Below are 27,584 nucleotides of genomic sequence, written 5' to 3' on the forward strand. Positions count from 1 at the left end.
GAGAAAAAAGAAGGAAAAGAAAAAAAAAGTAGGGCCGAGGCAACCGCGCCTGCAAGAATTTAGGATCTTCAGGCAATTTTTTTGACCTCTCCACATCAGCGCCGGGGGATCCACTATAATATTCGGAGTCCGCCGATGCTTAAAAAAGACCTTATTACATCCGAGAAACCAAGAGTTTTCGTAAATATATACAATAGCGACAAGGACGAAGATGAGTCGCATGTTATCTCTATACTAAAAATATCTCGAGGAGAGAAGGGAGCTTCAGGGCCCAAGCACTTGTTGCCTGGAAGCCAAACCTGTAAGTTGGTTGTTTTTGTGATTGTAGAAACAACTTTATGTATTTATTTCACCTTGGCTTCAGACCATGCCCTTTATATACTTGATCGATGGTCCATTAAATACCCAAATCCGGTGCGTTCTGGCTTGCGATCGAGAATATATATTCTTCTTCTTATTCTGTGTGTACTCGAACCTCCACGTAACGGAGCTCATGGTATAGGGTGACCGCTTGTAAAGAACAACTCTTGTATCACTCTTCCCATCCATGAGAATTACCGCCTGGCACTATGATCCTTGGGTGAGTTTCCATGCGTATGCCTGAGATCAACTCTACGAATGAAAAGTCGGATATTTGCAGTGACCATGATTGTAATACACATAGAATCCAAAATATCTTGCTTGTAGCGAATATGCCTATTTGCGCAATAGTACACTATGACTGCCCAGTTCTTCATTAGGCACAAACTCCAAAACGCCTGTCCAATTCGTCTTTCTACTCAAGCTTTGAGTTTGTGGCTGCTAGAGAAATCACGGGTCATAATATGTGCCAACCGTCATGACTTCAAGTGTAGTTGGCATGGATGTTGTTCATGTCTGGTGGAGTTTGCTCACAAACAGGAGGCTCTCTTCTGCCTGTCATGCTTTACAAGACACAAACTCAACAAACATACACTCCATGAACTTGCTACCATTTCTTCAAATATCTAATTTTAGGCTGGTCAATAGTCCCAATGAGTAAGTCCAAGCTTCTATTGCTGACCCTCAGCCTCTTACACGCAATCCCACAGTCTACCCCGCAACATTGGAGATGCCTCGCAGTCCGCCGTGTGCCACTACGGCCAACCACAAGACACCTCATAACAAAAGTCTTACCTGTTTCGGGTAAGTATCATGTCTGCCTTGGCCCACCAGCTCAGCCCATGAAACACTAACACTCTGTTGTTTCGCCCGCAAACAAACCCGACAATCTGGATCTAAATTAGCCATCTTAAGGCAGACATATTTGTCTATGCTACCATCCGTATTCGTGCGGCCAAACAATCTGCCTGGCGAATCACCTTGGCATGTTAGCGTACAGCCATGTGGTCCGTTCGGTATGACAGGCGGATCATGACATGGCGTTAGCTTACAATTGGTAAGACTCATACAATCCTCCTGTAGGACCCAAGATTGGCTTTCGCATTAACATGTTACTTATTAAATTGCTAGCTGTCGCTGCTTGTCAGCTTACACACAGCATCTCAACTCTTTCCTCTAATCTCATTGAGACTCTGTGAGATCTCGCATCCGTTTGACACGGTGATAATAGCCCATCATGGTGGTATGTATCGATAAGTCTTCAAAGGATTACTGTAACTGATGATGTTCAGAGAGTACCCATCTTTCGCAGTCTCGTCAGTGGCTCTAAGAGCACCAATGACGAGAAAGTCAATGAAACCTCCGAAAAGGAACAGGTTCAACCCATTGGGACCATTTCTGATAAAGATGCAATTCTTCGTCTAGAGCCTGTACCAAACAGAAATGGCCTCTTGATCAAGATCGAACCACCAAAAGAACCATCCGTCAACGTTCCCCATGTCCCTTGCGATATCGTCCTTGTCATTGATGTCTCCGGTTCCATGGTCTCTGCGGCGCCAGTACCCGGAGAAAGTGACGAGAGTAATGGTCTATCTGTTCTTGACCTCACAAAGCATGCTGCACTTACTATCATTGAGTCGATGAACGAAAATGATCGTCTTGGTATCGTTACCTTTGCCTCCAAGGCCAAGGTTCTTCAACCTCTTATTCCCATGAACAAAGAGAACAAAGCTCGCTCGTTGAAGAATGTTAAGAGCATGAAACCTCTCGATGCTACCAATCTTTGGCAAGGTATGCTTGACGGTATCAAGCTGTTCAACACTGGAGAATCATCTACCAACGTCCCTGCCATCATGATCCTCACTGATGGCATGCCAAACCACATGTAAGTCCCCTCCCATCCCCCCCAATCGCACATACTCACCTTCACAGGAACCCAGCAGCAGGCTTCGTCCCCAAGATCCGCGCAATGGGTCCCCTCCCAGCCTCAATCCACACCTTCGGCTTCGGCTACAGTCTCCGCTCCGGCCTTCTCAAGTCCATCGCCGAGATTGGCGGCGGTAACTACGCTTTCATCCCCGACGCCGGTATGATCGGCACTGTATTCGTCCACGCTGTCGCAAACCTCCAGAGTACATTCGCAACTCGCGCTGTTCTCAAGCTCTCATACACTAAGCCCTTGAAGTTGTATGAAACAACAGGACCTTCTGTGGAGCAGATTGCCCCCGAGTTTGCGGACGACTCGGAGGATAGTCAGGCTGAACTTACGATCAATCTTGGAAATCTGCAGTTTGGGCAATCTCGCGATATCTTCCTTCGGGCTGATGGTCTCAAAATACTTGAGTCCGTGAATGAAGAGAATCCAACTCGTTCTCTTGTCGATGCGCATTTGACATACGTCAAGCCTGGGGATTGTCTCAAGAGTCGCAAAGTTCTCGAGTCAATGCAATCAAAAGACGCTGACTTCATTCCCATGGCGAGTAATCAGCGCAGTATTCTGGAGTACAGTGATCTACCTGCCTCTGAGATCGCATACCACGAATCGAGGTCTCTAATCTGCCACTTCATCTCGACCATGTTTCCTCTTGGGGTAGATGGTGAGCGTAGTATCACTAGGGGTATGAAGAACAAGCGCGAAGAGCTTCGAACATGGATCGACACTTTGCCCGCTAAGAACTTTGACGATGAGAAGAATCAGTCCCTGATGAAAGATGTATCAGCCGACGAACCCCAAGGTCAAGTTTCCATGGCCATTGAAAGCAAAGAGTACTTCAACAGATGGGGATGCCATTTCCTCCCATCCTTACTCAACGCCCATACCCGCCAAGTGTGCAACTCCTTCAAAGACCCCGGCCCTCTTCAGTACAGCACCGATAGCCCTCTATTCATCTCGTGCCGCGACGCACTGGATCAAATCTTCGATAATCTCCCCGCCCCCGAACCTTCACGACATGTACACGCTAGAAGCGGTCGTTCACGAAGTTCATTCACACCCGTCAGCATGAGTTCCTACCGCAACTCCAGCGGCGTCTGCTTCGCAGGCTCTACAAGCGTCACACTCGCTTCTGGCCGAACAGTCCAGATCAGAAAACTTCGACGCGGTATGAAAGTCCGCACACCTCGAGGTTCGCGCCGTGTCGTCCTAGTTCTCAAAACACCTGTCGAGCAAGAGATCCTGTGCCGCGTGGGCAAAGTACTCGTCACACCGTGGCATCCTGTATCTTCAGACGGCAAACGCTGGGACTTTCCCGCTAACGAAGCCGATGGCGTTGTGATGTACACAGGATGTATTTACTCCGTTCTTCTGGAGCGCGATGCTAGTTCTTCTGCGCATGCTATTCGTGTTGGAGATATGTGGGGTGTAGCTCTGGGTCATGGATTGACTACTGGATCTGATGTTCGCGCTCATACGTTCTTCGGGGACTATAATGCTGTTGGTAAAGGCCTGTTGAGTCTTCCGCGCCGTGTGAACGGGATTGTCATCGGTGGTGGTGTTGAAAGAGATGAGGAGACTGGTCTGGTCACCAGCTTCAGACAACCCAACAAGTAAACGATAAGCAGTATTAGTAAAGCACGAATGAAGACAATCACTTTTCTCACGATCAAACTAGTCACATATTTCCCACCATTTTTATGTAGTATCACAATCTATTCAAACCTTGTGTCCCAAACGCCTGAACTCCTGAACTCCCAGACTCCCAGACTCCTAGACCCCTAAACTCCTAGAACTCCCAAAACCTAATCCATGAACTCCTCACATAGTACAAAGTCTCAGCTTCTTTCTCTCAATCTCCCCATCCAAATCATCCTCGCTTTTTCTCTTCAGGGTTTCCATTGCTCTACATGCAACGGTCTGAAGATATCCCACTGGTGAAGGGACATGGAGAAACTCCTCTGCCGGTTTCTCCGCCCCCCTCGGTCTCTTCCTCTTAATATCCCCATCCAAATCCTCTTCACTCTTCCTCTTCAGAGTTTCCATTGCTTTAGACGCAATGGTATGGAGATTCTCCATTGGTGTCGGGATATGGAGAAACTCCTGCTCTGCCGGTTTCTCCGTCCCAGTGAAACTAGACCCATTCCATGGAACCTCGTGCTGATCGCCAAATAGGTCCCTAGGCATAACTTCCTGACATACAATGGGATTGCTCCATGGGGGGATGCCTTTTCCAATTTCTCCCCTGTATGGAAGAGCCTTCGGACTCATAGGCACGTCCTCGGGTCTCATATAACTGTCCCTCGGGGGCATGACCCGTGTAATCTCTCCCTTACAAGGAAGAGTCTTCGGACTCATAGGAGCCTCGATCATTGTAGTACAGTTGTGCCAATCAATGTCCTTCCAGCCCATATCCGGTTCCTGACCATAAGGAATAACCCACGAAGGAGTATCTGGCCCAGAACTCGATGAAAGTGATGAATTAGGCCGCCCAGAAAGCTCAGTTTCAATCTGAGCCAGTTGTCGAGCCTTATCATCAAATACCTCAACCCATTGTCCAGGATAAGGCAACGCCTCAATTTGTTCCTGAACCTCAGGATCCCATGTAACAGGGGGTTCAGAAAAAGACGACTTGGTATTGTATGGTGCAGGCGATGTCCAAAGCGAGTCGTCCCTCGCTGGCGGAGGACGAGGGACTCTGTACTGAGAGTAATAAGGATGCCATCGCAGAATATTATCCTGACGCTCAAGATTATCAACCCAAGCAAACGGAAGACAATTAAATTGCGGAAACCCTTTTTGTAGCGTTTGACATTCCTGGAAGCAGTCCCTCCAGGGATGAACGCGGAGGAGAGAAGCTGGGCAGACTTCCATACAGCCTACATTAGCCAGAATCTCCCACGCTTCCATCAGTCCCACAAATTCATGGTGAGCTTCACTCCACATCTCATAAAGATCGCCATGTTCAATGAACAAATCTGCTTCTTCCTCGGGGCAGCATGTCTGGTTGCTGAGAATACACTCAACAATCTTATCGGCGTCCTGCGCAAGTTCATACATTGCTGCGCCGGCTTCAAAGAATTGATATCGAATATCCTCCTCATAAGCGAAAACATCCGTATTTGTCTCAAGTATCTCCCAATCGTCAATGGGTTCCATTTGGTGTAATACACCATCGTCGTACATATAATGAGGATGAATATTTATATGATAGGCCTGCCTACCACAACACGTATCCCTCAGGTCTTTTGCATTACAGAAGAAGATCTGCCCGGGAGAACAGCAGTCTCCGTGGTAAGGACAGGTTGCGTCGCGAAACGGACGGTAGTGCTCGCAGTTCCGAGGCGGTTCGAGCGGATGGTAAACTGTTTCGCCGGTAGTGGTGTTGATGATCGCTGGACGACGGGTCTCGCAGCGTGTGATATGGATGACCTGTGTGTAGCACATTATTGAGTTGAAACGTGTGTTGATATGTCAGTGAGTAGCGTCGTGTAGTCTGTCAGAGACAGTGAGTAGTGTTTTGTGTAAGCTTCCAGAGACAGATTGAAGCTGAAGAAGTGAGTGAAAGGCATGATGAAGTGCTTTTAACGATTGTTAGTGAGGTCTGTGGGTGAAATGATATATCATGTTCTGTGTGCGTATCATTGTTCAGGTGGTGAAGACAAAGCAATGGTCAGCTCAGGAGGGGCGTCGAAGAAGTTGTTCACTGATGAAAGGACCTGTCTTTCAGACCACTGAACACTTCTCTGACAACACCTGAATGAGGCTTGTTCGTTTGTCCAGCTGTTCCCTCAACAATGACCACCACTGATTCAGGTCAATCATCTCTTTGACTACCATCACAGAACATCGCTGACTGACTCACATCCTCCTCGGAATAACCACCAACGGATCCTGTCCCTTCCTCAACGCCGTCATCAGCAACTGCATCCTCCCATCAACCCTCCTATCCAGCATCTCACAAGCCTTTCCCGGCGTCAACCCCTCCTGCTCACACATCTCCTCCACCTTTCTCACAACCTTCTGTCTCACACCAACATAATTACTCGCATACTTACGCTCCTGCAATGTTCCCATTCGCCATCTCGTGCTGTACTTCTCCTCGAGTGATTGAATCGATGGATTTCCGTTACTGCCGTGTTTCCATTCTTGCCATACTAAAGCGACGGTCTTGGGCATGCGGCGATATTTGAACTTGCGGCCGGGTGGACCGCTTGCGTAGCGGTATGCGACGGAGCGGGGGGCGGCGTATCGTGTTTTTGTTGTTTCGAGATCTTCGTCTGAGAGGGATGGCGATGGTGTTGCCGGGGCATTTGGGATATCTTCCACCTCATCGTCGCTGTCATCCTCCTCCTGCTCTTCACCCTCCTCTTCGTCATCCTCTTCAATCTCAGGCTCCGGGGTGTAGTTGAAGTCCTTATCCTCCCCATTGCTCAAGTCAGCACCTGCATACGGGGACTTCCTCGTATTAATGGCAGTCCATGATGAAGTATTACGAAGTTTGACACTTCGCAAACTTGCCCTTATTTGTCGCTTGACCTCGCGATGTGGCCTTACAGGAGGGTTCTTGCGTTTCGGTGCTCGTCGTCCAGTGCTTCTCACAGGAGGCGCTTCTAGATCTGGCGTTGACGGCGATTCATCAAAGCTCACGTGTCGGATGACCGCCGCTGTTTCTCGAACCTGATTTTCATCGCCAAATACCATGGGTTCGGTAGCCGGCTGCTCCACACCCTGTTGAACTGACATGTAATTCTCTGCGACAAGCCCTCCCACTTCTTGGAGATGTTCCCCCCCAAATGCCTTTGCAATCTCCAGTTCTGCACTTCCACCAGTTGCAAACTTCCCTTCCTTCACATCCCTCATAAACCCGACAAATCCATCCATGAGAATAACATGCATCTGCAGTCTCCTCTCCATCTCCCCCATCTTCCTCATCATCTCCTCATTCTGACTCGCCAACTCTTCCGTTCTTTGTCTCTCAGCCTCCAGCTCCGCCGCATAGTGCTCCTGCATATTGACAACAATCCTCCCAAGTCTAATCGGAACCTGCTCCACCTCTCGATCAATCTCCTCCTCCCTGGTCAGCGGAGCCACTAATTCCAGGGATTTGCGACGGATCGGGAGTATCGTTTGACAAGGCTCCGAAGCTGACCTCCGGAGTGGACCCTCGGGAGCGGAGCGGCTCGTGGCCGGCGTTTCATTCGGTGAGATGAGCATCATGGGCTGTTTCTTGCAGATCGGTTCTGGCATAATGAATCGGTTGATAAATTGCAGTATTTGAGAAATTAAGCGGACAATGGAGAGGCCCGATCATTATATCATCACCAATCTCGTGAACGACGCTCGGTCCAAGCTATTGAGCACCCCGAGAACAAAGAACAACAAGTCACGGACTTCACCAAGCTGAACATGTTTGCCAAAAAGTCAATCATTCTTGTCTTTAAACAATACTAACTTTGCTTATGGTATAAATGGTAACAATGTCGAAATATCTGTTAAATAGTAACTTTGCAAATAAATAAAATAAAATAAAGAATAAATAAACTTCCCTCGCCAGAACAGAAGCTTCATGCAACATCTCTTCATCTAGTTCATACTTTCTTTCTTTCGCTCCAAATGCTCCTTCAAATCATTATCTTCTTGTATCATGCAGGTGTCTTTCTGTAAAATTAACTCGATGTAAAAGCCAACGGGTATATAACGCCAACGATGCGATGCGATATGCGGGTGATGTGGTGTTTCTTTGTTCGTGGTAGGGGTGTGTGTTGTGTTTAGATGTAGGCCGTAGGTTGAGCATCGACCTTTCGGCGGCGCCAGAATTTCCATCCCTTGCGTCGCCGCACAGACTTTCCTCCCGACTTCTCAGCATGATCATCCTCAAGTTCAAGTCTATACCTTCTCACGCTGCCCGAATCATCATCAAACGAGACATGTTTATTCTCGCACGACACAAAACAATCCGGTACGAGATGTCTCAGCACCCAGCCTTTCACACCGCGCGTTGCAGCGTCGATGGCGGCGTATTCAAGACGGCGGGTGCGGTCGCTGGTCCAGTAGTGTGTTGTCTGAGGTGGGGGTGAGGGGATGGGCGTGGGTTGAACGCGACGGTCGGGAACGGTGTCGGCGAGTTGAATTGGATCTGGCGATGGGAAGTGGAAGAATGCGGCGGATTGTTTGGGGGAGAAGTAGCTGTTGTAGTGCGTACGAGATGGAGGGATTGGTTGGATGTACGTGTTGGTTGGACGGGGTGAGTCTTTGCTGCTCGACGGAGTGAAGGGCGACGATTTCGGAAACGAGATCTGACTCCTGAGCCATTGCTACTACCACTACCATCCTTGGAAGAACCATTTGACGATCGTCGACCAACGAGGAGGTGAGCATTGTTAATAGTAGATCCGCCGTGGGATGTATTAGAAGTGGATGTTCGTCGGGGCGTGTTTGACTCGTAGCCTGAATCTTGTCGCTGCATCTTTGCCGTGCCAGGTCGACGCTCTCTCACCCAGTCCTTGCTACTCGGCGCTTCACGCTGTTGACGCTGAAGCTCATGTTGAAGTTGTTCGAGGTGTTGAAGACTGGTTGTATCATGGGTGACGGGTGGTCGAGGGGGGGACATGGGTTCAAACAGCTCAGTGTCTGCGAAGCTATGGTATGTTGTACCTGAAGCTCGCGACTCAGACCTTTCCTCCATGATGGGCCAACATTCGACGATACCAAGCTGGCCAGTTGAAGTATGAGGTAAGGTGAATTGAAGGCGAGATTAATATGTTGCGTGTCGTTCCAGTAAAAGAAAGTATGTTGGTGTATGTTGAGGTAGAGGGTATTCACAACAGCACCCTTTTACTAATAATCCCCCAAAAACGACAGACACAATCTCGGACCCAGTCCAGCCAAGGTACAAGTCACAGCCAAGAAAGAAAAAAACGAAAGACAAGTATAAGTATAAAAAAAGGAGAAAGCTTTCCACTTCTTTTCCGCGGTGAAGCGAAGCGAAGGCGAAAACCTGGTTGCGGGAGAAACAACAAGAACCAAAAAAGTTGCGGTCTGGCACTCTCTTTGTTATTTAACCCAAGTTAAACAAGCCAAGCCCCCCGGTTAAGAAAAAGTTCAGGGCCCTAGCAGGGGCTTTAAGCGGGATGCTGGGGACCAGGGGTGTTGAATTGGCACTCTGGGCGGTGAAAGGATATGCACGACGGTGGTGGTGTCATGTACCTAAGGAATAGCGTTGCTGAAAGAGGAGGTGCAGTGTTTGATGGTGGATAATGGACTTTAGGTAATGGTGAGTAGAAATGTCGGGAGTAAAAGCCGGGTATTTGCGTTTGGTGGGTTGAAGTAAGTGAGGTTAATTATGAGTAACAATAAGCTTAAGCTCAAGAGTCAAAGCAAGTAGACAAAACACAATGTGAGTATCTGTCGACTTGACTCTCAATCCTGCTCTGCCTCGCTCTGATCTCAATATCACACGTCGTCAACCCAAATCGAATGATATTGACGATCTCAAGCGGTGCGTTGTTTTAGTCAAACTCGGTCCTGTTTTTCTCTTCAACAAGACCATCCTGTTAGTCCAACAGTCTACCGATCACCAGAAGAAAATGTCACCTTACCCAAACTTCGCCAGCCAGTGGATCTTTGTTACTCAATTGGTGGGTTGCGGTATGACCCACGACGGCTTTGCGCGTTGATGATCGGCTGCGGGACCGGAAGAGAAGAGAAGTTATGGGGCTTTGCAGATGGGCCGAGAAGAAGCGAAAATGTGAAGTGCAGGTCCTGAGGAGGATGAACGGATAGATATTGTATATGAAGGTACGGAATGTGAAGCAGGGAATCATATGACGTGGACGGCTTGTAGGACCAGTGTTAGATATTCATCTTCACATGCTCAGCTTTGCTTCATGGGAGAGTGAAAATGAGAGACATGAGCTTGTATCACTGTATCCCCGACAAAAGAAAAAGAGTCCGAGTGTCTGGGGGTGGCCCGGCATGATGCCCGTCTCTAGTGTCTCTCGGTGCTCCTAGCCTCTGTGTTTTCATCAGCTCAGGACCAGCATAAGTCGGCGCGTTACGGAACAAACATACCGAAGGCTTGAGGAATAAGCAGTCTATCGATCTTGTCTGCAGGGACTGACATTTTCTCTACACCTATTTTGACCCAAACGGTTAGAGGGTCTAGCAGGGTTGTCCCACGTCACGCAGGCGAGCGACAGGGGTTAATTGGGACTTGGCTTTTGGGCGGCCCGCTTCGCGTTGCTGCGCCTTTTTTCTGTCGGTCCGTCCGCTGAGATCCAACGGCGTTTACACTCTCTACGCCGTGCTCTGTTTCTCAGTAGACTGCAAGCTTTACAATAGTAGCTGGATATCTGTACTCACAGTGTCTACTGAATAATATTCATGATCAAAGTCTCAAGTTTATCATGCTTCAAGGTATCCACGTGTCAAACATCAAGTGGGACACAATACCAATGCATAACCATCCATGCCTGCATACATCGACCCGTCAATAGCTGAACCTGATATGCAAATCATCCAAGGTCTCATTTCGTCCGTTCTTTTTCGCACTGATCCCAAAGTCACAGACCAGTTTCACAGAGCGCCTAAAATCACTCACTCACTCAATTGCGGGGGTGATCCCAGCGTCTGAAACACAGACCCTCCCGATTTTTGTACGCCGGGTCTTCCCGTGGCTATATTGACGCCGTCACTGAAAATGTGGTTTGGTTACGAGAGAATCGTCAATGGGGTAAATGTCTTGGCGAGCGCTTGGAACCTTTTCGTTGATGATGATAGGGACCCCCAGAAATAGAAGATGCATGACAACTCACTGTACCTGTGCCTGTGCCTGAATCATCAAACACCTATCATCAGTGTATTTCGCAGCATGTGAAGATAAGATGAGCAGCCGAGGGTTTCATCCAGATCAGATTCATGTCCCATCTGATGCAATAAGACGACAACACCCTCTTTTGCATGACCCATTCTTTGTCGTGGTAAAGGTCTCGTGCTGCACATGATAACTTTGGGGGTCTTGGGGTGCCACGCCCAGGAACGAAAAAGAGACAGCCACCTACGAGCTGTGCCTCAACAGCTGCAAGTTAATCTCTACCACCAACACCACCTCTCCCCTCAATAATGCATGCTCTTTTCTTTTTATAAACGCCTATCTTTGTGAGAGAACCATTGAAGAGATGTTGTTTGAGACAGATGGCGCGCCCGACATCGGAACCAATAGAGTCGTATTGATTGCGAAAATTGACCTTCACATGTTTTTTAGAATGTGACGCTGTTTATGCAGCTTGACGATCAGTGGCTTGGTCAGGTGCACGAGTGACGCCGGTTACGGATGGGTGATCGGCAGAGAGTGCTGAGAACGGTAGTGGTGATTGGGACTGTGGAAGAATGTTGATACGGCTGAGACATTAGACGCCTTGCAGATGATGAGTTGGATGTGGGTTGTCAACGTCGGTCAATGCGATTTTGCTTCAGTGTTGCGTCATGACATTCGGTGAAGACCTTGGGGAAGATATTACGAATACAACGGGGATGGATTGAAGATCAGGAATTCGTTGGTCTCGGCTTTCTGGGCATCTTGGCCTGTACGTACATGAAAGAACACCCATCTTTGAAGCTACCACTCACCACAACGACGTTTGCAATGCAAATAGTCACAACTGCAACTTAAAAAATGCGAGGGGTCTTGGTGGCTGGTCTCTCTCTATCGGTCTAGTCAACTTGTTTCCTTCAGTAAATGTAACCCAGGCATAAATGGCAGAGGACTCCAGACGCCGAATCAATGGAAACTGTCTTTACCGCATCGATCCTGTCAGCATGGACTGCGCAATGGCCCCAAAGAAGATACTGAGGTCTACCTGGTTGGACGCTGCATACGAGCTATCCAATCGCTGACAAGATATTATTCGGAAAGCTTCACTCCTCATTTCGTAAACCCATCTCCAAAGAGCTCAATGGTATAGGGTAATTCGCCCAAAATAGCATCATCACAAAGCTGAGATTAAGTTCAGCCTTCTCAATACGGAGGTACTGAAGACCAAGCTACCAATTGAACCCAGCCCAGATACCTTAATTAATCAGCCATCATCAATGCTCGTCCAGGCTCTTCGTGGCTGAGTCCATTTGAGCAAGATTCCCTCCATCCACCAATTACGGCCCGGCCCATCCGGAGATTTCGCATCACGTAATCTAACCTTACCCTGTTGGCTAAGCTAGCTCTCATTCCAACACGAGGCATCTCACTTGTCTAATTCTCCTCTTCATGTTATCGTTATGGATTTGTTAAAAAGACACGGCGGTCATGGACACGGCCATGAGGAGGAAGAACACGGTCACGGTCATGGGCATCATAGTGAGGATTCAGTGAGACAGCACTTTCTCGCATGCCTTTACTGGTACGTCTTGGCGATGGTATTGATAATTGGTTCTGTCTCACGATTAATCTCTATTTTTATCGCTAAACAACGGTACGTTGATTCAAAATGACGAAGGAATAAGGCTGAGACATCCCAGGATAAAACGAAGAGATGCTGGAGCAAGTTCAGATACGGCCATCTCTACGGTAGAGAAGCTGGTTGATGCGCCAAAGTCTCTTGTATCAAGAATATTTCGACTTCCAATTGAGTCGGCTATTTTGCCAGTTCGCAAGACAATCGTCGTTGTTGCGTATACAGCTTTCGTGGCAGGCCTTGTAACATACAAGTCCATTCATCACGACGCCAATTTCCACGAGCGCATTGCGTTTCGCGCGGCTTGGATTACTGCGACACAGACTTCACTACCCTTCCTCTTAGCCGTGCGCTTCAATCCAATTAGTCTCTTACTAGGAACTTCATACGAGAGGCTCAATTGGTTTCACAGATGGGCATCAAGGGTCTTTTTCGCAAGCGCAACCATCCACGGCAGTTTCTTCACATGGGAATGGCTAGCAGCCAGCTTCTTCTGGACAGAGATAAAGACCGTCAAGATGGTGTTACCAGGAATTGGAGCGTGGTTCATCCTAGCTTGGACTGTTGTGTCGACGCTACCCTTTTTCCGACGCATGAAGTACGAACTCTTCGTGGTACAACACATCATCTCAGTCGTACTACTTCTCGTCTTCCTAGTCCTTCACGTTCCAGACCACCACCTCTTCAGCATCTGGTGCGCCGTGGGCGTATTTGCATACGATGTAGTAACACGCTCGGCGAACCCGATCTGGCGGAATCTTCGGCTTCGGGTTTCGGCGAATCCATCTGTACGATACGCATACGACGCCAGTATCCAAGCAGTCGACGACGAACTAACCATCATGACTATTCGAAATGTTGGCTTCAAGTGGAAGCCCGGGCAACATGTTCTGATTTGGTCGCCGACTTTTCGATGGGAGACACCGCATCCGTTCACGATTGCTAATATTCCGGATTCTCAAGGGAAGAGTCAGGATGTTCAGCTTACGATCAAGACGAAGACTGGATTGACGAGGGATCTTAATGATTGGGCGAGAAGGGCGGGATTGAGGGGTGATAATGGGAGTATGAGGGTTATGCTTACAGGGCCTTTTGGTGCGGTGGTGACTTGGAAACAGTATGAGAATGTTGTTCTTGTCGCTGCGTCGACGGGAGGATCGTTCATCACACCTGTTCTCGAGGATCTGCTTTCAACACAATCGCCTGGGTGCGTTCGCAAGATCAATGCTTTGTACATTGTTCGTCGGAAAGCGCATGCAGAGCCATATCTTCAGCATGTATCGGGTGTGCTGTTGAGAGCGAAGGAGATGGGGATCTCTGTGAATGTTCAAGTCGCTGTGACGAAGGGTGTTGGTACCGTTTCTGATGCGGTTCTTCGCGACGACGCGAACGCAAGTCGCGAGAGACTGATTGAAGAGCACACGAGAGGACCGAGTGTCGAACTGGAGCGCTTCTCGATAGACTCCACTGCATCGTCGGAGAGTGGAAGAGAAGAACAGTTGCTGAAGGAGGAGATGGACATGGACTTCGATGGAGCGCATGCTTCGGCTGTTGAACATACAGAGGGTCGGCCTGAGATAGCGACGTTCATCAGAACGGCCGTCGGCAGTGTTCCTGGGAATGTTGCTGTCGCTGTGTGTGGTGGTGATGCCATTGAGAAGGTGGTCAAGACGAGTGTTGCGTCGATAAGAAGGGAGAGGAGTAAGGATGGAGCAGGCGTTGGTGATATATACTTGCATATTGAGCGATCTGATATTTAAGCGTACTGTAGTTTAATGTTAATTTTGTATTTGATTTGACTTCCGTAGATGGTTCTCATCACCCAGTAAGGTAATTGTTGGCCAACGCCGAGTTCCAAAGTCCCAGTGCCTGTCCTCAGGCCTTCGCCGCTGAACCCAGAAAGGAGCCAGTGGGAGCTGGACGCGTCGTGAGCAGTCGCGCGCACTGCGAGGGCATCGCCACTGCTCTGGCAGTGGCAGAACAGCAAGCTGAATCACACCTCCCTGAACAATACATCAAGTCAACTTTCAATCACAACAAGATGAACTCTAACTTTCACCCTTTTACACAAACATCTCCTTGGAGTAGTATTTTCTACGAACTACTACGAGATACATACTCATCAACACAAGAATACACTACATCCAACACGAACAACCTTCAAGGTAACAACCAATCAATAATGTCTACTCAGCCAAACGACATCAATAGCGACGATGACTTTTCGGAGTTCTACAACAACCCCCTCTACAAGCGCGTCTCCGACCTGACCGACCATGAGAGAAAGTATGCTTGCCCACCACCTCCTCGTCCTTCACCTCTGAGAGAGACCGCCCCCAAAGTCTCTGCCCAAAAGGCCTCCACTCGCAAGGACTCCGCTGCTGTCAAAGCCTCCATCCGAAAGCACTCCGTCTCAAAGATCAAAAAGCCCAGACAAATCCCGAACAAGGAGTATGCCTCCGAACCAGCGGGTGCCGACGCCTCACTGCACGACTCGCCAGCCAACCGCGACTTCCAGCAAAACGTCGCTCGCGTTCTCGGCCCCGAACACGTAGGCAAGTACGAGAACTGTGTCGACATGGTCAACAAAGCCAAAGATGAGCTTGAGGATAAGCCTGAAGGAAGTCATCGCCTGGAACGCCCCTGGACCAAGGAGGAGTTTGACAGAGCCGCGAGACTGACGCAGTGGGGAGTTGATTCTGCGGCTGTCAAGGCGATCGTCGGGTTTCCCGATAACCCGGTCACGGAAAAGGCCGAGAAGGAATTCTAGGAGATTATGGACGATGAGGAGAGGATTCTGGAAGGAGGTAAAATTCTGGAGGAGGGAGAGGTACTGGAGGAGGGAGAGGTACTGGAGGAGGGAGAGATACTGGAAGAAGACGAGGTTCTGGAAGAAGTTGAGATTGTGGATTGGAAGAAGGCAAAATCCCCCAAAATGGTGATCAGGGGACGAGGTGGCGAAGGATCATGATGCGGATCTGGCAGATGAGCGGCAAGTTCAGCAGCACTAAAGTCTGTTCTACCAGGAATACTTGATGTCAGTCATTACGATAGCCGTTGAAGTCAGAAAAAGGACCTGCAGTAGACCCCAATGTTCATTTTGCCCGGAGTGACGGTTCTACTGACCAATCCATCTCACTCTGGACAGTACAGCTTCGACTGAACGGTGCGTGACACTCAAAGGCTGAAGCTAGTTCAACATGTCAAATCACGACGACTTACTTTGCACGGTGAATAAAGCCTTACGGAGTGAGCAGTGAAGGACTTTGACAGACGATCGAGAGAATCATGGCAGTGAAGCTGCTGTTGTGATGGCATAATAACCTTCGCCTTTCCCCCTGGACAATGTGTGAAGTGAAGTTAGCAGCTAGTCAGAATGAGATATGTAGGTCTCTGGTTCCACTGCATCACTCTGCATCACTCCCTCAATGCGATAGTGAATCATGAGCCCTTGCATCATAGCAATGGGTAATATAAGACGGTTCGGGCGCTGTAACAATGTGCTGGTCCATCAAAACGAGACTCACGTTACGAAAAAGACAATACTTCACAACAAAACAGCACATTCACTACACCAAACGAAACCACAATGTCTGAACAACGAGATACCTCCGAGGAGGCCCGCATGATTGCGAAGATCTACTTCAATGAGTTCTATAGGAAGGTAGATAGCCTCGAGCGTAATCCCAGCGGTACTGTCTACGATCCTAGAATGGGTCCTCCTCCTCCATCCCCAACCCTGAAAGAATTCCGTCCCGCACCTCCAAGCCCCCAAGCTCCACGTCCGGACACACCCCGCCCAGCTGATCACTTTGGAAGCGGAATGCGTATCCCAGGCAAGGCAATCGTCAACGAGAACTGGGAAGAAAACTTCCTGCGCGTCTTGGGTACGACATACGCCGGCTACGGCTGGCGGAACCTAGGAGACATGACGACGGCATGCTGGCGCTGGGTCCGAAACAAGGCAAACCGACACAAGATGGACATTCGATGGAGCATGGAAGAGATTGAGCGTTATGGAAGACTCTCGGTCTGGGGCGTTCATGAGGATGTGATTGAAGCACTCATAGGCTGGCCGGCTAACCCACGATTCACTCCTCAGGAGGAAGCTCACTTCGAGGCGGCGGTTCATGATGAGTTGAAGTATATTCCTGTGACGCAGCAGGAGGCTGAGACCAATGTTGAGGAGCGCCAGCAAGAGCCCCAGGCAGGACAGTGAGAGAGGTGGCCATTGGTATTCGATCACGCATGTATTAGAGGGGATGGAAGCAAGGAATGAGACGAACATGGTGGACGGCGGTGGCCTATGGCTTAATAGTTGGAGAAGAAGACAGAGCCCTAGCTCAATGAGTTGCCAGACACGCAGATAGACAATCAGACAGTTGCTTTGGCTTTAGACAACCTGTTCCCAGACATGCTCGGAGCTGTCATTGCAATGAACTATTTGTAGGCTACTTACTGCTTGCTGACTGACTTACACAGGCCTGGGGTGCAAAGAGACTAGAGAACTCTGCCTACTAATTGGGATGTGTAAATTATGTAAAGAGTGAAAGTTATGGATAGACTCATCCTAGAACCGTCTACTTGGTCTGAGACTTCTATGAGATCTTCCGTTTATTGATCACTGCTTCACCAAAGCGTGAGATGAAGTGATGGTTCAATATCTTCCAACAGCCGTCTTGAATCCTGATTCTTAGACTAAACAGGAGGCCAGAGATGGGAAGACCAAATCGTCATTTCCACCCAATGTAGTCCCTCAACCAATGATTGCTTCGCACAGGGAAGAGGCAATACTCGAGAACTCCGCAGTCCCTAAGGTAAGGTACACCAAAATGTATTTCGCTCCCATTATCAGTTGGCCTTCGAGTTCACTAGAAAGTCAGGGTCCCGACTTCCCTTAACCAACCAAGCATGGCCTAGGTACATGCTCCAGCGCTGAGCCAGTCAACGATCGGTTCCTCATTCTTACATCTCAACCAGCCGTTCCATTCAATTTAGTCATTATCATCAACATTATTCCAACATGTCTTCTGAAAGGGACACTCCACAAGCATCTTCATCAACATCGGCTAGTATGCCTCCTCTATCACGAACAACTCAAAAAAGAAAACGGCACGATCGCTCCTTACGATTTTCGCTCCCAAATCGATCCCTTTTCAGTTCACCTCTCCAAAGCAACCCATCAGCCTATCCCAGCATTACCACTTTCTCCTTCTCATACCCGCAGCACAGACCCAGTCTAAGCGCCGTCGCGATGCCCATTCTACCAAGCGTCGCCAGCCGAGATCCCGCGCCGGACTGGCGAGTCGATGCGAAAGAGCAACAAAACATCGACGTGTCCTCGGCACCATGGCTAACGACGGATGGCAAAACATGTCAATGATGGTAGGCTGGTGCTTATACCGGGTTCAGCGCGAAGAGAATATATCGGGGGAGATACACGGGCTAGGAGGGTTTGAAGACTCTAGGTATGGGCAGCAAGGCAAATCCCCGCCTCAGGGAGCAAGAAAACTTCAGACCTTAACAAAGGATGCCAAAATAAACTCATCTAAGAGCCCCCTAAGCTTATGATAATTTACCCAAGTCTTTTTATCACTTAGGATCGAAGTCCTAAGTTTTCTTGCCTCCCCTAGCCACCTAATGGTGGAATGAGAGCACTCCATACTTTACCCCAGATCTTACCCTTGTCCCGACGAACCTAAGGGAAGATTCAAGAGCGGTGATTCGCAAATGATTGCCGACCAAACTTTCCGGGGTAAGATAAAACGGCACCGAGACGCTAGACCCCGGATGAAAAAGAAGCGCCGTCATTAATCAACACCCGATACGGGCTGTTCTAGAATTTCTATGGCTTGGAATATGCCTGTAGCGTGCGTCTTTGGAGGCTGATAACCGAGTGATGCCGATGGTGGTCTGTGCTCTTCTCGGCCGGGCGGAAGATGGGGCGCATGGTTTTTTGGAGAAGATGGCGGGGATCCACAATGCGGGCTCGGAGGTGATGAGCGGCGGGAGAGCCGGTGTACAAGAGCCTCTAAAAAACAGACCGGAGAAGTATTTTGCATAATGGAGTTTATAGAAGACATCGCCAGGTTAATAGTGTCAAGGTGAGCAGTTGAAAAGATCACGGGATATAAAGTCAAGGATGTGTGAGAGAATCAGGCCACACGCATATATTGCCTAATAGTGTCATGACCGATGCACTCTTCTCTCGGCAACGTCGGTAGATCTGGAGATCAACTACATCAGCAAGTTACTCTCTCTACGTAGGTTACACTCTTGCTCTCTATGATACAACGGAATTGTAAATCCGGTGCTTGGCAGAACTTCCCTTCTCTCCGCGTTGTACCTCTTCGCTGAACCAAGAGGCATAACGGTACCTGGATGGAAATTTGGAGAAGACACACTGAAGCGTCCACTATAACCGACAGGCCAACCACCGAAATCGATGCATCCCCGCTCTGAGGACTCGGTGGGTTCGGTGATCCACCCCTCGTCACCGTCACCCCGACGAATCCAATTGAGTGACCTCCACTAACCAAGGTTGGAGCTCTCTCTCTTTCTTCCCTCTTATTTATCCTTTCCTCCTCCTCCTCTTTTTTACTCTCCCTCCCTGAAACGTTTTTACGGAACAATCTCCCCTCTTTCTTCTTTCTTCCTTTTTTGGTACATTTGCTCAGATCAACATGGCTTCACCTGTTGCTTCTGCCGCCCTCAAGGCGCGCGTTCGCAATCCCGCTCTGCTCAAGAAGCTTGCGCGACCTGAGGATCTGATGCACCACTTTCCCAATGGCTCTTATATCGGCTGGTCTGGCTTTACAGCTGTTGGATACCCAAAGTACGTTTCTGTACCTTCACTCATCAATCCATTACCCTACAATTGTGTTGAGTGTTGAGTTTCAGACTCCGCACCGGCTATTATGATCATTATCCGAGCTTGGCGCAAACAATGCAACTAACAATCGCAACAGGAAGGTTCCCGCTGCTATGGCCGATTATGTCGAGCAGAACAATCTCCAGAGCAAGATGAAGTACTCTCTCTTCGTCGGTGCCTCGGCCGGTTCCGAGACGGAGAACCGATGGGCTGCTCTCGACATGATCAACCGACGAAGCCCTCACCAGGTTGGCAAGGACATCGCCAAGGGAATCAACTCTGGACGAATCAACTTTTTCGACAAGCATTTGTCCATGTTCCCCTCTGATCTTGTCTATGTACGTAACTCCAAAAGCACAGCAAAGCACAGAAATTTGTTGATTGCGGCCCCACCATTCGGCTTCGCTTTAATCTCCCACCGAGCTATTGCGGCTCCGATAAGAGACAATCAGCTGATAATTTGACTCTAGGGTTTCTACACCAAGGATCGATCAAACACCAACCTTGATGTCACCGTCGTTGAAGCGACTGACATTCTTGAGGATGGCAGCTTTGTTCCCGGTGCCTCTGTTGGTGCTACACCCGAGTTGATCCAGATGGCTGACAAGGTACGTCACCGCCAAGCTTAAGCTTGCATCGCCAACTTTTAGTTACTGACAATTGCGCTTGGTAGATCATCATCGAGGTCAACACCGCTATCCCCTCTTTCAAGGGCCTCCACGACATTACCTTCACCGACGTTCCTCCCCACCGCACTCCCTACAACATCACCGCTGTTGAGGACCGCATTGGTTCCCCTTCAGTCAAGGTCGACCCCTCCAAGGTTGTCGCTATCGTCGAGTCCGATTACTGGGATGCTACCGGTCCCAACGCCGATGCCGACGAGTCATCTCGCCAGATCGCCGGGCATCTGATTGAGTTTTTCGAGCACGAGGTTGCCCAGGGCCGCATGCCCGCCAACCTTCTGCCTCTTCAGTCCGGTATTGGCAACGTCGCCAACGCTATTGTCGGCGGTCTCAACGAGTCCAAGTTCAAGAACCTCAAGGTCTGGACAGAGGTTATTCAGGATACTTTCCTCGATCTCTTCGACTCTGGAAAGCTCGACTACGCTACCGCCACATCAATCCGCTTCTCGCCCGATGGTTTCAAGCGCTTCTACGATAACTGGGATGCCTACGCCGACAAGATCCTCCTCCGAAGCCAAGCTGTCTCCAACGCCCCCGAGATCATCAAGCGTCTCGGTGTCATTGGCATGAACACCCCAGTCGAGGTCGACATCTTCGCCCACGCCAACTCCACCTGCGTCAGCGGAACACGCATGCTCAACGGTCTCGGTGGCTCAGCCGATTTCCTCCGCAACTCCAAGTACTCCATCATGCACACACCATCCAGCCGACCCTCCAAGACCGATCCCCACGGTGTATCCTGCATCGTTCCCATGGTGACCCACGTCGACCAGACCGAGCACGACCTCGACGTCATCGTCACCGAGCAAGGTCTCGCCGACGTCCGCGGCCTCTCACCCCGTGAGCGTGCCCGCGTCATCATTAGCAAGTGCGCGCATCCCAAGTACCAGCCCATCTTGACCCACTACTTCGACAAGGCTGAGTCGGAGGGTCTGAAGAAGGGTATGGGACATGAGCCTCACCTTCTCTTCAACGCCTTTGACTTGCACAAGGCTTTGGCTGAGGAGGGTAGCATGCTCAAGGTTAAGCCTTGGTAAGGGACTTACATAATGAAAGAGGAGGGAAAAGAAAGAAAGAGCGGTTGTACTCATATGAATGGCATTTTGCGTAGCTTTTTTTGGGACATGTTTTTGTTGGTCTACATAGATGTTTTGGATGATAATTCCCCAGCAATTGAGCATTGAAATCTTGACCATCTGGATTGAACATTGAAGTATGACATCATTGTTGGATTGCTTGTGCTTAGCGGAGTCGGGTCCAGTTCTGGATCCGATAATTTTGGTGGTGGCTTGAGCTTGGAAATGGAGGGTTGTCGGAGGATCGGACAAACCTCCGCTCACCTGATAGACTTCAGCTTATAGAAGGCGTTGGAAGATATGTTCCATCTGAATAAGGTTTCCGATAAGAGTTTAGCAAATAAAAGAGTGGCTATAATCTGGCAATAGTGTTCGACAAGAATGTGAATCCACAAAGCTGGTTCGGTTAGCTTGGTGATTGTCAAGAAAGCTGGTCTTATATAGAAGAATTAAAAGACTTATAGAAATAAGTAAGATTATAGAAAACTAGAATAATAATAATAAAGATTAATTTAGATTTATTAGATATTTTTTATATTCTTATATAATTTTATTTAAATTTATGTCTTTTATATATATTAAACTGGATATTTCTTTCATTACCTCATGAGCATAGTGTAGTTCTAACCAGCAATTAATCGCTATAAAGCCCTGAAGATAATAGTATCTTAAGGAAGTATAACAGCTTTAAATACTTATATATAATTTAGGAAAAGGAACTAGGGAGTCGGTCAGACGTGTCCTCGGCACCATAGAAGTTCTCATTGTTCTATGCGCCTTTGCTTTTGCTTACCGTTAATCTCATTGGCTTCTCCAACACTGTCTTGTCCAGCACAGCTTTAGCGCCAAGGCGTTTTTGTCCTCAGCTGCAGCGCCAGCAAGGCATAATCACATCTTCATAAAGACCAGCTCGCAACAGGCCTGACTCAAAATATCCGACTAGAACCTCTAATCAATGACAAACACAACGGAAGCTCTCAACCGCTGGGCCCTCGTATCCTCTCTCTACGGCCCCGGCACTTTCTGGAGCTGGCTCATCATCGTAGCCTCCGTCTTCATAAGCTGGACCATCAACCCCGTCACAAAACGCTCAGACTCAATCACAAATGACTTGATCGCAGCACTTACACTACCTGTAGTCGCAGCTGCAGATGCACTCTATCAACTTGCGAAATATGACCGCCCTGATCGTCCACGGTTGCTTCTGAGTCATTCACCAGAGGATATTCAACTCGTCGCTGCGCTTGAAGCCCCGCTTGCTATCTGCGAAGTTTACGTTGTACTGGCTATATTCCTCCACAGCGCTGCGTCTCGGACATATCAGTGGAAGCGTGTGGGTTTTGTTACTGTTTCGACTCTTTTGTGCTTTTCGCCGCAGTTGGTTATTTTCTTTACATATCCTGATCTTCCTGTCTCGAGAAGTACATTCGCCAGACCGTTTCTGTTCAACTTCGTGCTTGCGTTGGGATTCATATCGGGGATCATGGCTATCATGACGGGTGTATCGATTATTCGAACAGTTGTTGTTACGGTCTATCGCAAAGCAAAGCCTCCTAGTAGCGAAGGCCAAGACTTGTTGAAGGAAAGGCGCAGCAGGTTTGAGAAATGGTCGAATATACTCGCAGCAGTTCTCATCGCAAGTATCATCTCCATGGTCAAATATGGGTTTGTTGGCAATACACAGTACTTTGCTGGAAGGGTGCTCGGATACCAGACTCGTATAATGAGATTTACACCAAAGAGTAACGTCTCTCTTACGGATTTGGATCAGATTGTTGCGTTGGCAGGTGGAGGAATCACACTGTTGTTTAGTGTTTATGATGCTGCGAAGGGTTGGCGATTGTCTTCTCATGCCGAGAGTGGGAATAATGGCTAGACAATTAACGGTTCCTGAGACAAATACAATTATAGAGATTTCTTCGTTATTCTGGGCTCTCTACATAGATGGCGTTGACTAAGTAGTTCTCCAGCTTTCATGAGACCTAGGGGGCCAAAACTCTATTTGACTTCAAGATATATACAACGTTACTGCTGACAGAAGTCAAACATCACATCTTGTTCATTAGCATTGTAATAATTTCATCGGATCGAAACAGCTATGAAGCTCTATGACGCCCCAGCATCCAACCCGATGGTAGTTCGCCTCTTCGTCCTCGAAAGAGGCGGCATCAGCCTCGATGTTGAGACCATCGACGTCATGACTATGGAAAACAGAGACCTGGAATATAGAAAGATCAATCCCCGGGGAGAGGTTCCCGCTCTCATTCTCGATAATGGCTTTGTCTTAACTGAAGTAACCGTTATTTGCGAATATCTTGATGAGATCGCCCAAGGCGGCAAATCACTCTTCGGCGAAACACCCCTCGAACGTGCCGAAACGCGCATGTGGCTCAGAAGAATGGATCTTGAAATTGCACAACCAGTCATCTCATGGGTTCGCAACGATCCAGGAACAGCGGACTTCTACATAAGACATCGAATTCCTATACCCGAGGCGAGACTGGCACAGAAAGTCACCATTCAACAGTATCTGAATCTGTTGGATGAGCAGTTGGAGGGAAAGAAGCATTTTTGCGGTGAAAGACTTTCAGCTGCGGATATTCACTTTTATGCTCTGATGAAAGGAAAAACGACGGGTATGGCGCCTTGGATACTTCATCAGGGAAGGAAGAATGTTGTCAAACACTTCGAGAGAATGGATGATAGGGAGGCTAGTAAAAAGGCTTCAGAGGCCTTTGGGACAAGAGTCGAGGTTTAATGGCTGGTGTCTGACGAGAATGTGTTGACTCTATTTTTCAAGATATTCGACGTAACTAGTTCGTCGAACATTGTCGGATCTCGATGACTTTCAGTAGAAGGGACACATTGGATTTCAATATTAAGAAGACTTCAATGTTTCTTGTAGAAGAATGATGATTTATTGATAAAAATGACTTCAGGATGGAAGAATCCCCCCCTGATTAGCCCGATGAAGAACAGAATACTGACAGAATTTGAGGATTCGACAGTATGCATCTTATCTGTATCCAGCGCAAACGTCCTGATAAACGTTCTTCTCCAGACCAGCAGCATCGGTAGGAATGTAATTCAGATAAGTCGCATAAGAATACGTCCATCTTGGATCATTCGTCTCCGTCTTCCAAGTCCAGTAAATCCACCCCGCCATACCAGGCTTCTCATAAAGCTGCTGCTGAGCCGTAAAGAACTTGTTAAAGAAATTCTTATCATGCCAATCGGCATTGGAAGTCATGCTCCATTCACCAGTGAAAGTAAAGTCCTGGCCGTTTACAACACGTGAGTCTGTACAAGCGCTGTGCATGAGCTTATATTGATCGCCGTTGTCGTTACCGAGAGCAAAACCAATGTAATTGTGGTCATCGAAAGCAGTGTAGGGATCATTAGCTACGGAGGATACGGAGCGGGGGTTTCCGGAATCCCATTTGCTGGACATGAACTGAACGTGAAGCTTCTTGTTGTCAGGGACTTTGAGAGAGGCCTCGGTATCGCGAACGGCTTTGAGGGCGGCAGGGTAGTACTTCTGAATCAAGCCAGGGTCCTCGCCGGGTGCAGGATAGCGGTTATTCGCATCATGGCGAGAAACAGGCTCGTTCAGAACCTCGATCACACCAACGGTAGAGTAAGCAGAATTTGTGTGAATACGGTTCGTCATCCAAGCAAGCCACTTCTGCGCACGACCAAAGTTATAGTCATTGAAGAAACCAGCAGGTTTGTTGTTCTGACCAGTGAAAACATCTTCCTGCTGACCACCAGGAGCGCCATGAAGATCAATGATGACGTAGATACCAAGATCAGCAGCCTTTTGGACAACAGCATCGAGGTAAGGAAGCATGCGGTTACCGTCAGCGAAGGGCTCACTGGCTTTGTCGACAATATCGGTATAAGACCAGTATCCAATTGGAATTCTGATGGTGTTGAGTCCTACGTCATGGACAGACTGTACGGTTGCGGGGTTGATCCAATTCTTCCAGTGCTCTTCAAATCGGTTGTTGCCAGTCTCACGGTTGGATCCTAGGTAATGATCGCGCATGCAGTCGAACTCGGATACAGAGTCGCCACACTTGAGGACGTTTGCCCATTCATCTCGCTGCATCCAGGGCTCACAGACAAGCCAGCCTATGCATATCAGCAACGCGTGTTGGAGGAGATGCCTTTCACTTACCGCCAAAGTTGACACCACGGATCTTTGTTACACCACTGGGCAAACTCGGCTTGAATCGCTTCCCAAGTTGTTCGTGACGAGCAGTCTGGTTAAACGCAGCTAGGTCACGCTCATGGGGAAGCCATGCTGAGACTGAGCCAGCGAGAATCAAGGGAAGAAGAGTAGAATAATGCATCTTGTTGAGAATTGCAAACGAGGAGATGAGAACAAGCATAACAACACTATCAATAAGGATAGTTAGTGTAGATATATACTCGGAGTACTTTCTCCAGGCTATAGGCTATTCGTCTCAGCCTCGCATGATGCCGATCATTTCAAATTCCGCTTATTTGTCCCAACCTGCTTTCTCGCCATCTATATCCTTTACTCTAATGTATAGGCCCAGCTGATCAGGATATTGGGCTTATTCGGCCCGTTAAGCTGCATTAAAGTACCCCGGATCATGCCATTGCGGAAGGTCGAGGCCATTCAGTAAGCGGGCATTCCAACTTGTACTCCTGATGCCTCAAGGATGAGCTGATTTCGTAAAGTAAAGACATTTAGAAATCATAGTCCTTGTCTTGTAGTAACCGATGGCTGAATGCGGATTTCCCATTTCGCTGTATCATTTACTGGTTTTAATCACTGTTTCTCAATGCTTGATACTTCTCGCACTAGTACGTTCCTTCGAATTTCGATTCACGTTTCGAAACTGCTTGGGTATATTTATGGGATACTCGATTTGGTTAGCTGCACCCCAGACTGAGCTAAAAAGGGCCAGGGAACAGGAGAATTTCAACTCATCGGCATCAGAACATGGCTATTTCATTGGTTCCTATCTCCGAAGTATCCGCTACGTTACCGAATACCTGTCCATATCATGGAAAGCAACCTTGTTGATCAGGCTGGGCGGCCGATCCCAGGGGGACTATTGAGCGGAGAGACTATGGAACTTCCTCTTTGAGCAATGATCATACCACCAAGATCATCATCCTGCATACAGATAACCGAGTAGAGGCCGACGTTGCATTACAGCCGGCCACTCCGGATTTGCTTTCAGTGTCAATGACTCCACGATAGCTTTCACATCCAATAACATGTAATGGACCTTTGAATGGAAACGCATAAGAATAATCAGCCAATGGTTGATAACTGTACCATGAACTACTAAGTTGGGACTGTTTGCCGAGGCAATGGTAACATCGTGTAGTGCCATAGTAGTTCAACAACACATCTCCTTTCTGTGTTTTCTATGTGCTTTTCAGCCCTAAAGGAAGAGACAGGGGTATGCTGGATTGACTAGGGCCAACTCAGCGGGCCGCTCGTAACGCTATAGGCAAGATCAAGAGTTTTTGGGATCCCCGCACTCATTAATCTCTATCTATATAGCATTAATGCTTTATTATACTGAGAAACCTTTTAATATTTATTAGTTATTAGAAAACCTTTTAACAAAGTTATATTATAAATGAAGATTATGTCCTTATTGTCTATATTAGCTGCCTAAAGTCCAACCTTATGGCTGGTAATTTCTCCTATACTGTAGATAATATCTAACCTTGCTTGACACTAAAATAAGGCGAACCCAATGCCTAGGAAGGATGGTCTTCCTAACGGTAGTTGATTTGGGCTCAGTAAAGATGGGCCACGAACGTGGAGTCTTTGGTTGAACCATCAAAATTCAGACCTTCACCGAGGTGTAAGTTGCTACGCCCTGCCACTTGAGTGATCTTTGAAGGATATGGCCCCAACCATAAGATCTAATTTACTTTCAGCTGTACTTGGTAGTTCCCCCTGCCCACGAAATTAGGACCGATTCAAACAAGGTGACCCTGCCAGGCAATACCAGTCACATGTAAGCCGAATGCACGGAGTTGTAAATCAATGTCTAGGGCGGTCTACAACTAGTCTATTTCCGTGGTATTACCAAAGAACTCTAGGAGCATGCTTTGACTCTCCTATCAAGGTTAAGTTGTCACTAGGTCAAAGCAGTTCGGCAGTTCGGCAGGTTTGGCGGACTTAAGACTTGTCGATCATCATCGAAGAAT

At 48.3% G+C, this 27,584-nt stretch overlaps 11 protein-coding genes across 11 annotated transcripts; 7 read left to right on the forward strand and 4 right to left on the reverse strand.

The window, feature by feature from the left end:
- Positions 1 to 1,249: 1,249 nt before the first annotated feature.
- On the forward strand, positions 1,250 to 4,024 carry BKA55DRAFT_559059 (hint-domain-containing protein). The gene is made up of 4 exons (XM_046191905.1): positions 1,250 to 1,417; positions 1,492 to 1,603; positions 1,653 to 2,245; positions 2,293 to 4,024. Exons 2-4 carry the CDS (start codon positions 1,598 to 1,600, stop codon positions 3,908 to 3,910), a joined length of 2,217 nt encoding a protein of 738 aa, XP_046054197.1. The 5' UTR covers positions 1,250 to 1,417; positions 1,492 to 1,597; the 3' UTR covers positions 3,911 to 4,024.
- Positions 4,025 to 4,114: 90 nt separating this feature from the next.
- On the reverse strand, positions 4,115 to 5,740 carry BKA55DRAFT_502330 (uncharacterized protein; the record flags this gene model as incomplete). The annotated part of the gene is made up of 1 exon (XM_046186914.1): positions 4,115 to 5,740. One exon carries the CDS (start codon positions 5,738 to 5,740, stop codon positions 4,115 to 4,117), a length of 1,626 nt encoding a protein of 541 aa, XP_046054198.1.
- A 414-nt stretch (positions 5,741 to 6,154) lies between these two features.
- On the reverse strand, positions 6,155 to 7,543 carry BKA55DRAFT_685931 (uncharacterized protein; the record flags this gene model as incomplete). The annotated part of the gene is made up of 1 exon (XM_046198871.1): positions 6,155 to 7,543. The coding sequence occupies one exon, from the start codon at positions 7,541 to 7,543 to the stop codon at positions 6,155 to 6,157; it is 1,389 nt and encodes a 462-aa protein (XP_046054199.1).
- A 521-nt stretch (positions 7,544 to 8,064) lies between these two features.
- On the reverse strand, positions 8,065 to 8,981 carry BKA55DRAFT_535392 (uncharacterized protein; the record flags this gene model as incomplete). The annotated part of the gene is made up of 2 exons (XM_046189703.1): positions 8,065 to 8,432; positions 8,525 to 8,981. 2 exons carry the CDS (start codon positions 8,979 to 8,981, stop codon positions 8,065 to 8,067), a joined length of 825 nt encoding a protein of 274 aa, XP_046054200.1.
- A 3,722-nt stretch (positions 8,982 to 12,703) lies between these two features.
- BKA55DRAFT_502098 (uncharacterized protein) lies at positions 12,704 to 14,504 on the forward strand (the record flags this gene model as incomplete). Its single annotated transcript, XM_046186896.1, has 2 exons — positions 12,704 to 12,762; positions 12,809 to 14,504. 2 exons carry the CDS (start codon positions 12,704 to 12,706, stop codon positions 14,502 to 14,504), a joined length of 1,755 nt encoding a protein of 584 aa, XP_046054201.1.
- A 422-nt stretch (positions 14,505 to 14,926) lies between these two features.
- Positions 14,927 to 15,514, forward strand: BKA55DRAFT_734743 (uncharacterized protein; the record flags this gene model as incomplete). The annotated part of the gene is made up of 1 exon (XM_046201266.1): positions 14,927 to 15,514. The coding sequence occupies one exon, from the start codon at positions 14,927 to 14,929 to the stop codon at positions 15,512 to 15,514; it is 588 nt and encodes a 195-aa protein (XP_046054202.1).
- An 819-nt stretch (positions 15,515 to 16,333) lies between these two features.
- On the forward strand, positions 16,334 to 16,963 carry BKA55DRAFT_685935 (uncharacterized protein; the record flags this gene model as incomplete). The annotated part of the gene is made up of 1 exon (XM_046198872.1): positions 16,334 to 16,963. One exon carries the CDS (start codon positions 16,334 to 16,336, stop codon positions 16,961 to 16,963), a length of 630 nt encoding a protein of 209 aa, XP_046054203.1.
- A 2,247-nt stretch (positions 16,964 to 19,210) lies between these two features.
- BKA55DRAFT_252265 (uncharacterized protein) lies at positions 19,211 to 21,824 on the forward strand. The gene is made up of 4 exons (XM_046185365.1): positions 19,211 to 19,579; positions 19,713 to 19,953; positions 20,086 to 20,223; positions 20,289 to 21,824. Exons 1-4 carry the CDS (start codon positions 19,428 to 19,430, stop codon positions 21,336 to 21,338), a joined length of 1,581 nt encoding a protein of 526 aa, XP_046054204.1. The 5' UTR covers positions 19,211 to 19,427; the 3' UTR covers positions 21,339 to 21,824.
- A 428-nt stretch (positions 21,825 to 22,252) lies between these two features.
- Positions 22,253 to 23,463, forward strand: BKA55DRAFT_559071 (uncharacterized protein). Its single transcript, XM_046191906.1, has one exon. It carries the CDS (start codon positions 22,333 to 22,335, stop codon positions 23,251 to 23,253), a length of 921 nt encoding a protein of 306 aa, XP_046054205.1. The 5' UTR covers positions 22,253 to 22,332; the 3' UTR covers positions 23,254 to 23,463.
- A 12-nt stretch (positions 23,464 to 23,475) lies between these two features.
- Positions 23,476 to 24,135, forward strand: BKA55DRAFT_535397 (glutathione S-transferase; the record flags this gene model as incomplete). The annotated part of the gene is made up of 1 exon (XM_046189704.1): positions 23,476 to 24,135. The coding sequence occupies one exon, from the start codon at positions 23,476 to 23,478 to the stop codon at positions 24,133 to 24,135; it is 660 nt and encodes a 219-aa protein (XP_046054206.1).
- Positions 24,136 to 24,217: 82 nt separating this feature from the next.
- On the reverse strand, positions 24,218 to 26,211 carry BKA55DRAFT_559073 (glycoside hydrolase superfamily). Its single transcript, XM_046191907.1, has 2 exons — positions 25,558 to 26,211; positions 24,218 to 25,511 (listed from the first exon to the last, which is right to left on the reverse strand). The coding sequence occupies exons 1-2, from the start codon at positions 25,769 to 25,771 to the stop codon at positions 24,394 to 24,396; spliced, it is 1,332 nt and encodes a 443-aa protein (XP_046054207.1). The 5' UTR covers positions 25,772 to 26,211; the 3' UTR covers positions 24,218 to 24,393.
- Between the last annotated feature and the right edge of the window lie 1,373 nt (positions 26,212 to 27,584).

Source organism: Fusarium redolens, assembly GCF_020744475.1.
Source record: "Fusarium redolens strain MPI-CAGE-AT-0023 chromosome Unknown BKA55scaffold_3, whole genome shotgun sequence".
Taxonomy (NCBI): Eukaryota; Fungi; Ascomycota; class Sordariomycetes; order Hypocreales; family Nectriaceae; genus Fusarium; species Fusarium redolens.

Excerpts from the sequence above, each read along its gene's own strand:
- BKA55DRAFT_559073 (XM_046191907.1), bottom strand. The coding sequence starts at position 25,771 with ATGCTTGTTCTCATCTCCTCGTTTGCAATTCTCAACAAGATGCATTAT. Across the intron at positions 25,512-25,557 it reads CCGTGGTGTCAACTTTGGCG|GCTGGCTTGTCTGTGAGCCC; the intron begins GTAAGTGAAAGG and ends TGATATGCATAG.
- BKA55DRAFT_559059 (XM_046191905.1), top strand. Across the intron at positions 2,246-2,292 it reads GATGGCATGCCAAACCACAT|GAACCCAGCAGCAGGCTTCG; the intron begins GTAAGTCCCCTC and ends TCACCTTCACAG.
- BKA55DRAFT_559071 (XM_046191906.1), top strand. The coding sequence starts at position 22,333 with ATGACAAACACAACGGAAGCTCTCAACCGCTGGGCCCTCGTATCCTCT.
- BKA55DRAFT_252265 (XM_046185365.1), top strand. The coding sequence starts at position 19,428 with ATGGCTTCACCTGTTGCTTCTGCCGCCCTCAAGGCGCGCGTTCGCAAT. Across the intron at positions 19,954-20,085 it reads TCCCCTCTGATCTTGTCTAT|GGTTTCTACACCAAGGATCG; the intron begins GTACGTAACTCC and ends ATTTGACTCTAG. Across the intron at positions 20,224-20,288 it reads TGATCCAGATGGCTGACAAG|ATCATCATCGAGGTCAACAC; the intron begins GTACGTCACCGC and ends TGCGCTTGGTAG.